The sequence below is a fragment of the Bos javanicus genome, chromosome 16 (genome assembly GCF_032452875.1).
Source record: "Bos javanicus breed banteng chromosome 16, ARS-OSU_banteng_1.0, whole genome shotgun sequence".
Classification (NCBI taxonomy): Eukaryota; Metazoa; Chordata; class Mammalia; order Artiodactyla; family Bovidae; genus Bos; species Bos javanicus.
Window position 1 is genome coordinate 63,653,234 of NC_083883.1, and position 12,603 is coordinate 63,665,836.

At 46.7% G+C, this 12,603-nt stretch overlaps 1 protein-coding gene across 2 annotated transcripts in view; it reads left to right on the top strand.

The window, feature by feature from the left end:
* Positions 1-12,603, top strand: part of LOC133228063 (voltage-dependent R-type calcium channel subunit alpha-1E) — a 338,653-nt gene that overhangs the window by 297,374 nt on the left and 28,676 nt on the right. For both annotated transcript variants that reach the window (XM_061383395.1, XM_061383394.1), the window contains 3 exons: positions 3,579-3,670; positions 4,211-4,376; positions 9,723-9,850. In XM_061383395.1, coding sequence (XP_061239379.1) covers positions 3,579-3,670; positions 4,211-4,376; positions 9,723-9,850 — 386 coding nt within the window. The remainder of the gene's footprint in view (positions 1-3,578; positions 3,671-4,210; positions 4,377-9,722; positions 9,851-12,603) is intronic.

Consider the following 12,603-nt stretch of genomic DNA (forward strand, 5'->3'; position numbering starts at 1 on the left):
ATCTTCAAGCAAAATAAACTAGAATAACACCATCTCTAATACCTGTTAGTGATACTACTGATAATGATGAATACCATTTACTATCACTTGAATTCCTAAGTGTTTTAGACACTGTGCTGAATGTGTGCTCTTACCTACTCCTGCCTCTCCCTTCCTCTCTTTCTTCCTCTCTCTCTCCCTTCTATATGTATATATTATACACAAACACATAAATACAGGACACACAAGATACATAACTAATGTATTCAGGAATGATGTGAAAATGTTTACAGGTGGGTTTCACTGTTTCCATTATTGCTTAGCATGGTAAGGAACTTGCAACACACTCCAGATCTTAGATAGTAAGTGGGAGAGATGAGTTTAAATCTCAGCTCCGTCTGCTCCACAGCCCATGTCTGCACCTTCTCTGTGCTGTCTCTCCTCCCACCAACAAGGAAACACAAGTATTTCTTTGACTCTTCAGTGGTAGGTGGAAAGTTCTTCAGTTGTGACATTGTGATATTTACAGTAGCCATAATGTGTAATAATGTATTGCCTGTAGACCTATTTCCAAAAAATAAAAGCACTGTTCCCATTCTACCGAGACAGGAATGGCATCCCCATTTTGACATACCTTTAGCTGGCTGTCTTCATCGTGGCCCTTGATAGAGAACCCACACCGTGAATAAAGAAGATGCCTAAAAAAAAAAAAAAAAGCAGACACCTAGCTTGTTACTAGAAAGATTTCTCGTACAGCCGTAACAAAGCAGGGGGATCCATACCAACAGAAAAGCAAAAGGAGAGTAGAGAAGCATTGGAAAGACAGAGATAGCAACAGGATGTATCTCTGAGAAGTATTGTTATTCTGAATTCTCAAGGGCTTCATGGAAGAAGAGAGCTTTGCAGACAAACCTGAGGGTAAAAAGGAGTAAGGTGCTGGGTTTGGGAAAGAACCCTGGGGCTGCTAGTAGTCAGGAGGTGTGGCTTGTAGGCCTCAGCTCCACCGTTGACCAGCTGTGCAAACTTAGATCACTGAACCTCTCTTGGACATCATCACCACCAGTGCAGCAGAGGAGTTGGATAGATAGCTTTATGGATCCCTTCTAGTTCTAAAATTCTGTATGTATGTGCTCAGTTGCTCAGGCATGGTTGACTGTTTGCGACCCCATGGACTGTAGCCCATTAAGCTTCTCCGCTCATGAAATTTTCCAGGCAAGAATACTGGGGCAAGTTTCCATTTCCTACTCCAGGGGATCTTCCTGATCCAGGGATTGAAACCTTGTCTCCTGTATCTCCTGTGTTGCCAGGTGGATTCTTTACCACTGTGCCACCTGGGAAACCCCAATCCCAAGTGAAAACAAGAGTTAAGCCTATAATTTCATTAAGTGTTCAGATGGGTCTCAGCAAACCTTCTTTCTCTTCCATAGCCTTTCCTTATGATATAGGAGATTTGGGTTAATGACAAGGACTAAGTGACAAGCTTTAAAAAAAGGTGAAAAAGCTTAAAGGCCACCTTTGTAATAAATATGCACTTTCAGCTTAACAATAGCTCCTTGACTATTATACACATAACTTTTATAAAATAACAGTGTGCCCTCTGGCCAGTTCATGATTGGTAAGGTGTTTGAGAAAATCGTAGAGAGGACAACTAATGAAGTCTTCAGGAGAGTCATAGGGAGAAAAAACACCAAGTTGTGTGTGTGAAAATCAGGGATAAGTCGTGGATTGTGTTTTAAGAGGATGAAAAGAAAGACAGAAGGAGACATGAACATGGGCAAGGATATGTGACAGTTTCCTCCTGGGGCATCCAGAACTAGGTTTGATTGTTTGGCTGGGATTTTTTTTCAGTGCTACTATTTGTCTGATTGGGAGCCCTCAGCCTTCTTATCTCCCTTCCCTCCTTCCCCAGTGCCACCTAGCTTGCCACCTCCATTCTCCCTGAGAGAGAAGTAGTATTTAGGTTTTGAAAATCAGCTATGAGAACAAATTCCCCAAGCAGGTGTCAGTGGGAGTTATTTGAGCAAAATAGCAGAGACTGTTCCTCAATTGCACATTCCAGACACTGTTAGGAGGAAAGTGTGTTCCATTTAGCACATATTAGATAAGCTGAAGCATGTTAAATACAGGCTGAAAATTATCCCAAAAGGCTGGAAAAGTGACCTGTAAGCCTTCAGTTGCACAAACATTGCCTTGTGAGAGCAGACCCTGAGGTAGATCTGAATCATGTGTACATGTGTAAGGATACCCTTCCCATCTAGAGAGGGCTTCCCTGATAGCTGGCTCAGTTGGTAAAGAATCTGCCTGCAGTGCAGGAGACCCCAGTTAGATTCCTGGATCAGGAAGATCCTCTGGAGAAGGCATAGGCTACACACTCCAGTATTCTTGGGCTTCCCTTGTGGCTCAGCTGGTAAAGAATCTGCCTGCAATCTCTGGGTTGGGAAGATCCCCTGGAGAAGGGAAGGGCTACCCATTCCAATATTCTGGCCTGGAGAATTCCACGGACTGTATGGTCCATGGGGTCGCAAAGAGTCAGACACGACTGAGCGACTTTCACATTACTTCACTTCCCATCTAAAGAGATGTGGGATACACCTTGGCTCCAGGCAGCACTGTGTCTAGGAGTTCATCCTTATTCTCTGTGGCCAGAGGTCTTGTGTGTGCCTCTTATTTCCATATGAATTTACACAGTAACCACATTCTAAGCCCAATGAGCAACAGCAGATTAGAAAACTCACTCTGTAGCCAGATCTGCCCAAACCTGTTTTCTTTTTCCTTTTCCAAGTATCAAGTTTTCCAGACTTTCTTCATCTGATGGGCCTGGGTTATAGACGTATCACACTTCCAAGGTGTGACTCTTTGGATGGGAGCACACCCCAGGAAGATAAGGATGCCCCTCTCTGACTTACACTGCTTGCAAATTTCAGGGTAGCATCTGCCTATTTCTTTTTTATAAAGAATAAACCACATCTTCTGCAAATACATATGCTCTGATCATTACCAGCTGAGACAGGAAGAGAGGTGGGTAACGTGTTCCCTGCACGCCTATCATGGGGTAATCTTGTTGACAGACAGCTTGAATGCCATGGTGAATAGGTATCATAGAAATTAAAAGACCAAATTAGGTGTGGGAGGAACTACATCTAAGCAGAATGACTTCCAGAGATCTTGCCTTGTATGGTCCTTGCAAGCATTCCTCCTTGCTTCCCAGGAGAATATAACTCTTCACACGTATCAGGCCAAGAACGTGGGGTCTGCCAGCCTTCCTGGGTTTTGAGTTGTCTGCTTCAGGGTTAGGCCGTCAGGAGGAGCCATGTAGGTGAAGTTACTGCCCCTGCCAGTATGTGCTCGGTCAGGTCGGACTCTTTGCGACCCCATGGACTGTAGCCTGCCAGGCTCCTCTGTCCATGGGATTTCCCAGGCAAGAATATTGGAGTGGGTTTGCCATTTCTTCCTGCACAGGATGTTCCAGCCCCAGGGATCGAACCCACGTCTCTTGCGTCTCCTGCATTGGCAAACGGCTTCTTTACCATGATGCCACTGACCCTGCAGGTCCCACTGCTCACTGATGCTCAGGGCTTTCTGCTGTTTTTCTCATCCAGGTCTTTGGAAACATAAAGTTAGATGAGGAGAGTCACATCAACCGGCACAACAACTTCCGGAGTTTCTTTGGGTCCCTCATGCTGCTCTTCAGGTACCTGGATCTGTCCCTGTGGTGGCTGGAGCGCTCCTGAGAGAGAGAGACAGTCACCCACCTTTTCTGCCTGTTCCCCTTTGTCTGCCTGCTCTGCTCCTGTGAGGATAGATGGGGGTGGGATGGTGGCGGGGCCTCCAGAAGACCGCCCTGCTGACTTCAGGAAGTTTCCTCTGCATCTTTGACTCCGTATGCAAATGGCAACTTCTGCACCTCCTCTAGGGCTCAAAGAGGGGGAATCTTTGGACAGAGTCCATTAAAAGGCTGAAACATAGATGGCCAGGTTTACATGGGGTCTGGGAGTCTCACAGCCCTCTCTACCACTGTCAACAGAAGACAGAGAAGCAGTGTGTGAGGTTGCAGAGCCCCAGGAGCCCTCCCTGGCACTCTCCATCACAGGATGGAGAGCACAGGCAGAGGCTAACTGGGCGAAAAAGGAACCTAGGGAGGAAAGAAGGGATGCAGGAACTGGGAAGATGGCCAAGGAGAGGATGGGCCGTGCAGACCTGCTACTACTAACCGAGTTGTTTCTGCGTTCAGGAGTGCCACGGGTGAGGCCTGGCAGGAGATAATGCTGTCGTGTCTCGGGGAGAAGGGCTGTGAGCCCGACACCACTGCGCCATCGGGGCAGAGCGAGAGCGAGCGCTGTGGCACTGACCTGGCCTACGTGTACTTCGTCTCCTTCATCTTCTTCTGCTCCTTCCTGGTGAGCAACCGTGTGCTATCAGCTCAAGAGGGGTCCAGCCCACCTGTCTGATAAATAGACGAGAGGTTTCCTCCTGTGTACATTCAGTCACATGCTCTAGCCCGTGTTGAGAAATAGGTCCTCCTCAAGAGAGCTCTTGGAGGCCAGGGTGCTTGTCAGACACCCGGGTGGGTCGCTTTTGTTGGCTGAGAAACGTCTTTGCTCCTTCTAGGGTAGGACTGCGTGAGGAGAGGTGATGAGGGGGTGGATGGGGTTCAGCAAACATAGTATTAAATGTCACACTGAAGTGGTGGTGACCCAGAGTAAATCTTTCTCTTCTGTATCTCCGGTGTTTTATCTTACAAGCAGAGCTGAGAATCCCATCTCTCTTTCGGAGACCTTTGGACCCTTTGAGAAAATGTACCGTGAAACTCTAAGGGGACAGCATTAATCGAAGCAGGATAAATGACAATGTACAATGGAATAGGTGTGGTTCTTTCGTAGGTTGCTATGTTTGATGGCACTTGGCCAACTTGATAGATGTGAAAGGATACAATTGCTCTAGCACTGGTAAATATTGAGTAATGTATGAAGCACACCCATCTAGAAAATGGTGAGAAGCCCCAGGTGCCTTCTGAATTCTGTTTTTGGGAGAAAGCCTGGCTTGGCACAGCAGCTTCCAGAAATCTCTTCCCTGCACCGTCAGATAAGTGGTGATAGACTGATGGGCAAGGTGCTACCAGGTCACTCAAAGGGTTAGTGCCGTGTTTCTGGCCACCCTGACATCCCTCAGCTCAGCTCCCCTGCTAATGCCACCAGCTGCACAAAAAATGTCTCAAACTAAAGTGCTGCCATTTAAAAGCGGCCAGCTTCATGATGGCTGGGCATCCCGAAGTGACTTGCCTGGTGTTCAGGCGTTTCTACCTCTTTCAAGTGACCCATAAGGGACTTGGCACATGTCCATGTGTGAAGTGGCTGACAGACAGACTAGTAAGGGTGTCAAGCAGGTTGGTGTAGCAGGGGATGAACTAATCGGAGATGTGGGGAGCCCACATTGGTCATGTTGCTTTCTAGCTTTAGCCAAGGCACCTTCCCTTTTGTAGCTTCTGTAAAATAGAAAGAAAAAGTACTCAGTGATAAGACTGGTATCTGTACAGTGAACTGATACATGTGGATGTGCAACGTTTTTTAATGAAAAAAAGAAAAACATTATTTATAAATAGGAAATTATAATGAAAATGACTGCAAGGAAATTTAGAATAATGATATAAATTAGAGTTTTCATTTATTCATTCCTGTATTTAGCTCATTTTTACTGAATGGCCATTAAAAGGTTCACATTGAGCTAGGCACTGGGGTGAAGCCATCCAGTCCCTCTGTCACCTAGGATTGAAAGGTGACAGTCATAAAGGAATATTAGTGCCCATCATGAGGGAAGGGGAGCATAGAGAAGGCCATGCAGACATCTCCATTTTATCTTCCATCATTTAAATGTTTAATAATAAATATTTTAAAAGAAACCAAAGATATAACTGGAAAATTAATTAGAGACTATAAAGTACTTTTAGAATTTTGAGTTAGAGGCTATTGCATAATTCACATTAATGTTATTTTTAAAGAGGCTATATTCAGTATGAGATGATAGGCTTGCAAATCTCAGCCCTACACTGACTTCATGACCTTGGGCAAGTCACACAGCTTCCTCAAGACAAACCAACCACTCTGGAAAGATTTACCGATGCGCTGGGATGTACCCAGCTGTGTGCTTAGAGCTAAAGAATACAAATGTGTATAGGAAGTGCTTGTGTCCTTGAAGGGCTGATGGTAATTAAACCTGCCTCACAAAAGGTTAGAACAAGCATTAAAATGTATGATAGGTGTGAATATATACTACTGCTGCTGCTCAGTCACTTCAGTCGTGTCCGACTCTGTGTGACCCTAGAGATGGCAGCCCACCAGGCTCCCCCGTCCCTGGGATTCTCCAGGCAAGAACACTGGAGTGGGTTGCCATTTCCTTCTCCAACGCATGAAAGTGAAAAGTGAAAGTGAAGTCTCTCAGTCGTGTCCGACTCCTAGCGACCCTGTGGACTGCAGCCCACCAAGCTCCTCCGTCCATGGGATTTTCCAGGCAAGAGTACTGGAGTCGGGTGCCATTGAATATATATACAGTGCTATAGAAGACTATGCCAATGTAAAGGAATAACAATACAAATAGATAGTTTTTGCTAACATTAATAATAGAGTCTGGAAAGGAGTGTAAAGAAAATGTGTGGATACAGTCGGCCCTTTCTGCGGGTTCTGGCTCCATGAGTTCAACCAACCTCAGACTGAAAATGTTAAAAAAAAAAAAAAACTCCAGAAAGTTCCCAAATCCAAAAGTTGAATTTGCTACATACCAGCAAATGTCCATTGCATTTACACTGTGTTAGGAATCATAAGCAATTTAGAGATAATTTAAAGTGTACAGAAGGCTGTGCATAGGTTATGTGCAAATACTACACCATTTTTTTTTTTTTTTTTTTTGCCACACTGTGCATGGCGTGTGGAATCTTAGTTCCGGACCAGGGATCAAACCTGGGCCCCCACACTGAAAGCATCAAGTCCTAACCACTGGACCACAAGGGAATTCCTGGTACTTTACCAGCTTATATAAGGGACTTGAGCACTTACAGATTTTGTTATCCGGGAAGGTCCTGGAACTAATTCTCAGCAGATGCCAAGGGATAATGGTGCTGTGTACTCAGTCTCTCAGTCATGTTCAACTCTTTTGCAACCCCATGGACTGTAGCCCACCAGACTCCTCTGTCCATGGAATTTTCCAGGCAAGAATACTGGAGTGAGTTGCCATTTCTTCCTCCAAGGGGATCTTCCTGACCCAGGGATAGAACCCGTGTCTCCTCCATTTCCTGCATTGGCAGGTGGATTCTTTGCCACTAATCCACCTGGGAAGCCAGTTGTATATGGAAAACCCTCTATAACCTGGACAGTGATTAAATAAATTTCACTGTGGCTCCAGTCACAGTGACAGAAAGAAAAGTCCATGTTAGGATTAGATTCAGCTGCTTGAAATGGAACTCTTCAAATAACAGTGGTTTTACCAGGGGGGATGTTGTTTATTTTCCTGGCATGTCAGTGAAGCCTGGAGGAAGGCAGTGCGGGCTGGTTATGGTGACGTCACAGAGTGTCTGGTACCCCAGACTCTTTCCCTCCTTCTGCTTCCTCACCTCCACCGAGAGTCCCTCAGCTTTGTGGTAAGAAGACAACTGGATTCCAGGGATCTGCTTCCATTCTAGGCAGTGGAATGGAGAAGGGAGGGAGGGAGGAGACTGGTTATTAGGATGCAACCAGCCATCTCTGTATTGCAGAGGAGACTCCCAGCAGGCCCTGGCTGCAGACTTTCTCTTGATCCTAAGTATCCTGTCTGCATATCCTGTCTGTTGGGCACTTCCACCCACCCAGCCGCTTCACCTGGGAATCAGCAGCAGAGGCTCCATTTGCTCACCCCCCACAGGCGATTCATTTCTGTCAGGCAAGATTCTTTCCTTTGCAAGTGACAGAAAGTCCAGCTGCATCCGACATGAACAGAAAGGGATTTTATCGGCTTATATAAATGAAGAGTTGGGCAGGACAGGCTTAAGCGAGCTTGCTCTGAGGCTCAGATGACATCATCCCCAGGATTAGGTTTCCTTCTCTGTTGACAGATCTCTTCCCCAGGTTTTTCCACACGAGCTCTTTCCTCCAACAACCCCAGCCCATGGTTCCAAGATGGCAACAGCAGCAGCAGCTCTAGACCTCAATCCTGACATATTCAAGGCCAATAAGGAAAAACAAGTTCTCTTGCTCAGAAGACTCAATGCCATTTTCTTGGCCTTAATTGGATCACCAGCACTGTAGCCCAGGGGACAGGATTCAGTGGCTGGTTGAGGCCTGGGTCACGGTAGTGCCCCACTAAACTGTATTAACTGAGACTAGGCAAGGGGTGTGTCCCTGGGAAACTGGAAATAGTGCTGGGTGCTACTGTTCACTGTGGCCGAGGCCTGTTGAGTCCACCTCCTTTAGCTCTGTATCCAGGCTGCTGTCCTGCCACTGGCCTGGTTCAGGAGCACCTCACAACTCTCTGCCTGGACTGCCAGCCACCGTCCACCCTGATACCGATGCAGCCTGAATGCACATAGCTTTTCTCTTTCTCCTAGGTCAGCCTCTTTAGTGGTTCCTGTTGCCTCTTGCATAATCTAAATGAGAGCCCAGCGAGTTGTGGACCACAGGCTAAATCCAGTTTGCCAGCTGTTTTTGTATGGCCCGTGAGCTCGCAATGATTTTTACCTTTATCAGTAGTTCAGACAAAAAAGATGAATGATATATCCTGACATGAAGATTACGTGAAATTCAAACCCATACACTTTTCTGTCCCTGTTGTGCATGTTTCTCTCATGGCTCTCAAAGAAGTCTATGGGAACTTCCCTTGGGGTCCAGTGGTTAAGAATCTGCCTTCCAGTGCAGGGGATGTGAGTTCGATCCCTGGTTGGGGGAAATCCTGCATGCTACAGGGCAACTAAGCCCACTTGCTGTACCTAGAGAGAAGCTGGAGTGTGGCAACAAAGAGACCCTGCGTGTTGCAACTAAGACTCGGTGCAGCCAAATATATATATAAATATATATTTAAAATCTGTAACATTTGTATGTTGCCAGTCGTCTCTGCAGAATACTAAATGTCTTTAAGAATATTCAAGTAACAGCATCTAGTGAACACCTGCTGTGCTTTAAGGCATGTGCTAGTCATGGAAATATATCTCAGACCTGAACTTTCTTACCTCCCACCCCTGGCACCTGGAGCTCTGTCTGGAACACAGAAGGTGCACAATAAATGTTGTTGAACAAGTAAGCAGGAGAACAGGGTCTCGGAAGCACTTGAGAGCCGTGAACAGCTTCAGGTTGCTGCACAGTAAGCCCAGCATCCACTGTAAGGCATCCCACCAGGTCTCTGATAAGCAGCTGTGGTGAGCGCAGGTAGGGAAGGGAGACTGGAAGAGAGGCTTGGTGTTGGGCCTTGACTTCCTCTGGCCTTTGAGAATGTGTTGCTACTGCTGCTCCCTCTGCTGCTGCAGTAACAAAGAAAGAAATTGAATAGATAACAAAAGTGACTGAGGAGTTCTATGCAAATATAAAGTGGCCTAGCAAAGCGGATTCATAGCACTCGCACCGTGAGATGTGTGGTTCAGTTGTGAAAATGCATTGCCTCCAGCAGGATCAACTGGGCTATGGTTAGGAACTTTTAGCCTTACAAACTTGTGAATTCTTTACTTGCCTCGCAGTTTGTTTTTCTGCTCTGGGTCTCCCCTAACTCCCCTTCTCCCCTTTGCCCTCCAGATGCTCAACCTGTTCGTGGCCGTCATCATGGACAACTTTGAGTACCTGACTCGGGACTCGTCCATCCTGGGGCCTCACCATCTGGACGAGTTTGTCCGAGTCTGGGCAGAGTATGACAGAGCAGCATGGTGCGTAGGCCTCTTGGCCACCCCCTCTGGGGCCCATATCAAGGGCCCTGGGGTTCTCAAGGAGGAGGTTGGGGTGGGAGCCACCCCATTCTTGCCTGTTGCAGAAGGAGAGGAGAGTCCTCCTGGCTGTGGTCCGGGGAAGAGGCCAGGTCCTCAGACTGGCTCTGGGATCAAGCATGCCATGGACCACTTAGCTTCTGCGTTTTCCTTTCCCTGTTCTTTCCTTCTGTAACGGGCATTTTCCTTTGACAATCTCAATAGACAGTCTGCAACTCAGAGTGTTTGAGTTCAATCCCCAGAGGAGCTTCCAGAATGGTTAGTGGACTCCTCTGAGTCACAGAGGGGTTGACAAGGGTTCTCTGGGTCAGCTGGACATCTGGCCACCTTAGTCCTTTCTCTCTCTCATCCCTCTCAAAAGTACAATTTCAGATAACTCTGAAATTATAGAGACAACCAAGCAAGTTCTTCTTCAAAATGATGGTTTAAACACATGTGGGTTTTTATTACATGGAACTGAGTTAAATGGCAGAAATTTGCAGAGATGACCTCCCCGGATCTTTTTCACTTTCCAATAGTTCTCAAGTGAAATTGTGCCTTCTGGACTTTAAAGCAGAGGCTGGAAAACTATAACCCATAGGCTCAGTGTGGCTCACTTTATCTGGAAATAAAGTATTATTGGAGCACAGCTATGCCCATTTCTCTATTGTTTATGGCTGTTTCTGTATATTGTGATAAAGACAGTATGATCCTCAAATTAAAAATAATATATTTATTATCTGACCCTTTACTGGAAAAGTTTGCAAATCCCTGCTTCAAGTTCAAAGGCAACCTTTTTGGTCCTCACAGTGGAAGGCAAAGTGAGAGTGCTGTGAGCACGCATTCCATGGGACCTTTGTCCCAACTTATTTTAGTCTTAGGATCTTATCTCACAAATCTACCCATTCTGGCCCCCCTCTGAAAATACTATAAGAAATGCCAACCTTCATAGGAGCGGACCACGTTGCTTCCACCTGGAACCATTTCATAGTCTGAGACTCTTCCCCAAACCTGTCCTCCTGTGAGGCTGTTGTATTTGGGTCACTACTTTAGGCGTTGGAAGAGCACATAGGAATTCCTCATCCCCTCAGTAATTATTAACACCTTAGAGCACAGAGTTCTCTAAATCCGTTATTGTTACAGTAGCTGAGCAATGGTGGTTACTTTCTGGGCCTGCTTTCTAGTAGGATAGGATGGTTAGAAGGCCATGGGCAGTGTGTTACAGGCGAAGGGAGCCAGGCCTGCATCTTGTCAGCTGTGTGGCCTTGGACGAGTCACTCCACCACTCTGAGCTCCCATATCTGCTGTATAATAGTGGTAATGATCCCCCTCCATGAAGGCTGGTTGTGAGGATTATATTAAATCATGTATGTAACTTTTGTTATCATTAATAAGCATATGGGAAAGGAAGTAGAAAGTATGAGACATTGGTGTCTGTAAAGCTGGATGGCCGTGGGATCAGGACACCAAGAAGGGACCTCTAGCCCTCACCTGAAAGAGAAGAAACTATTTGCCAGCAAAGGTGTTCTTTGCTTACCTAGCCTCACTCAGGTGAGAGCCCTTGGCTCTCAAAAACTTCCACTTCCTGTGGTTTCACATTATTTGGGGACCCAAGTCCCTTGTTCATTAAACATGCTGCTCCCCAGTTCTTCCATCTGCTGGGAAGAGCAGTTCCATGAGGACTAATCATGAGACTCAGACACATGAGCTGTGAAAGACCAAGGAAAACCTCTTGCATCTGCTTTGAAATTCCCAGCGTGACTTGTCCTGGTTAGTTTCCCTGGCCTTCTCTAGGAGATGAGAGGGGAAACTAACCAAGGTGCAGTGGGCCAGTGTCTTCAAAAAGGAGATAGACGGGTTGCAAAGTACATCAGCCTATGGACCACAGAGCCAATGGACTCACGCCTCAACCACCATAAGAACCAAAGAACACGTGGTAAAATGAACCTCCTCTCAAGAGTCAAGAGACTTGGAAGTACTGCTGAGCTATTTGGAAGAAGAGGAAGAATCAACAGCAAAATCAAGAAAAGATTAAGAAGAGCAGAGCTGGGGCAAAGTTGGTGTCTTGACATGGCTGGTGAGGACTGGATGTTTGGAGGTGGAGGTGTGCGCTTATGGTTTGCGGTGGAAACCTGGATCTAAACCAGGGTGTGTCCAGACCCACAGATCTCTGGCTGTTGCTGACTGGTTCTGACCCCTCATGGAGCAGATGCTTTAGCCTCTGAAAATGAATCAACTGTCGATTCTCTTCTTTCCACAGGAAGCCAGAAGTCTCTAGCAGGCTCTGTGAAAGGGGGTTGATGTGACAGGCCACTGTGGTCCTGGAATTCTAACTGGATCTGACCAGGCTGTCTGCGGGTGGGGTGGCAGGAGCAGGACTGGAGGGAGAGCCCTGTGGCTCCCTCGCAGGCTGCTTTTTGGGCACAGATCCTGGCAAGCTCCTACCACATTGAGAAGCGTTTGCCCAAGTGGCACTCGGGGGAAAATCTGCCACAAAGAGAAGCAAAGTCCTTCACAGGTTCCCTCCTGCCAACTGGGAACCTTGCTAATTAGCCTAATGGGAAATTTCTCTCTCACACTCTGGAGAAAGATGCTGACTTCCCACCACCTGACACGCAGGTCTGAGTAGCTGCCTGTAAGCAGTGTCTGTGAAAAGCAAAGGGCTCTGCAGTCTGCTTCACAGCAGCCTGGTATCTGCTCCTGATGGCGGTCGGAGG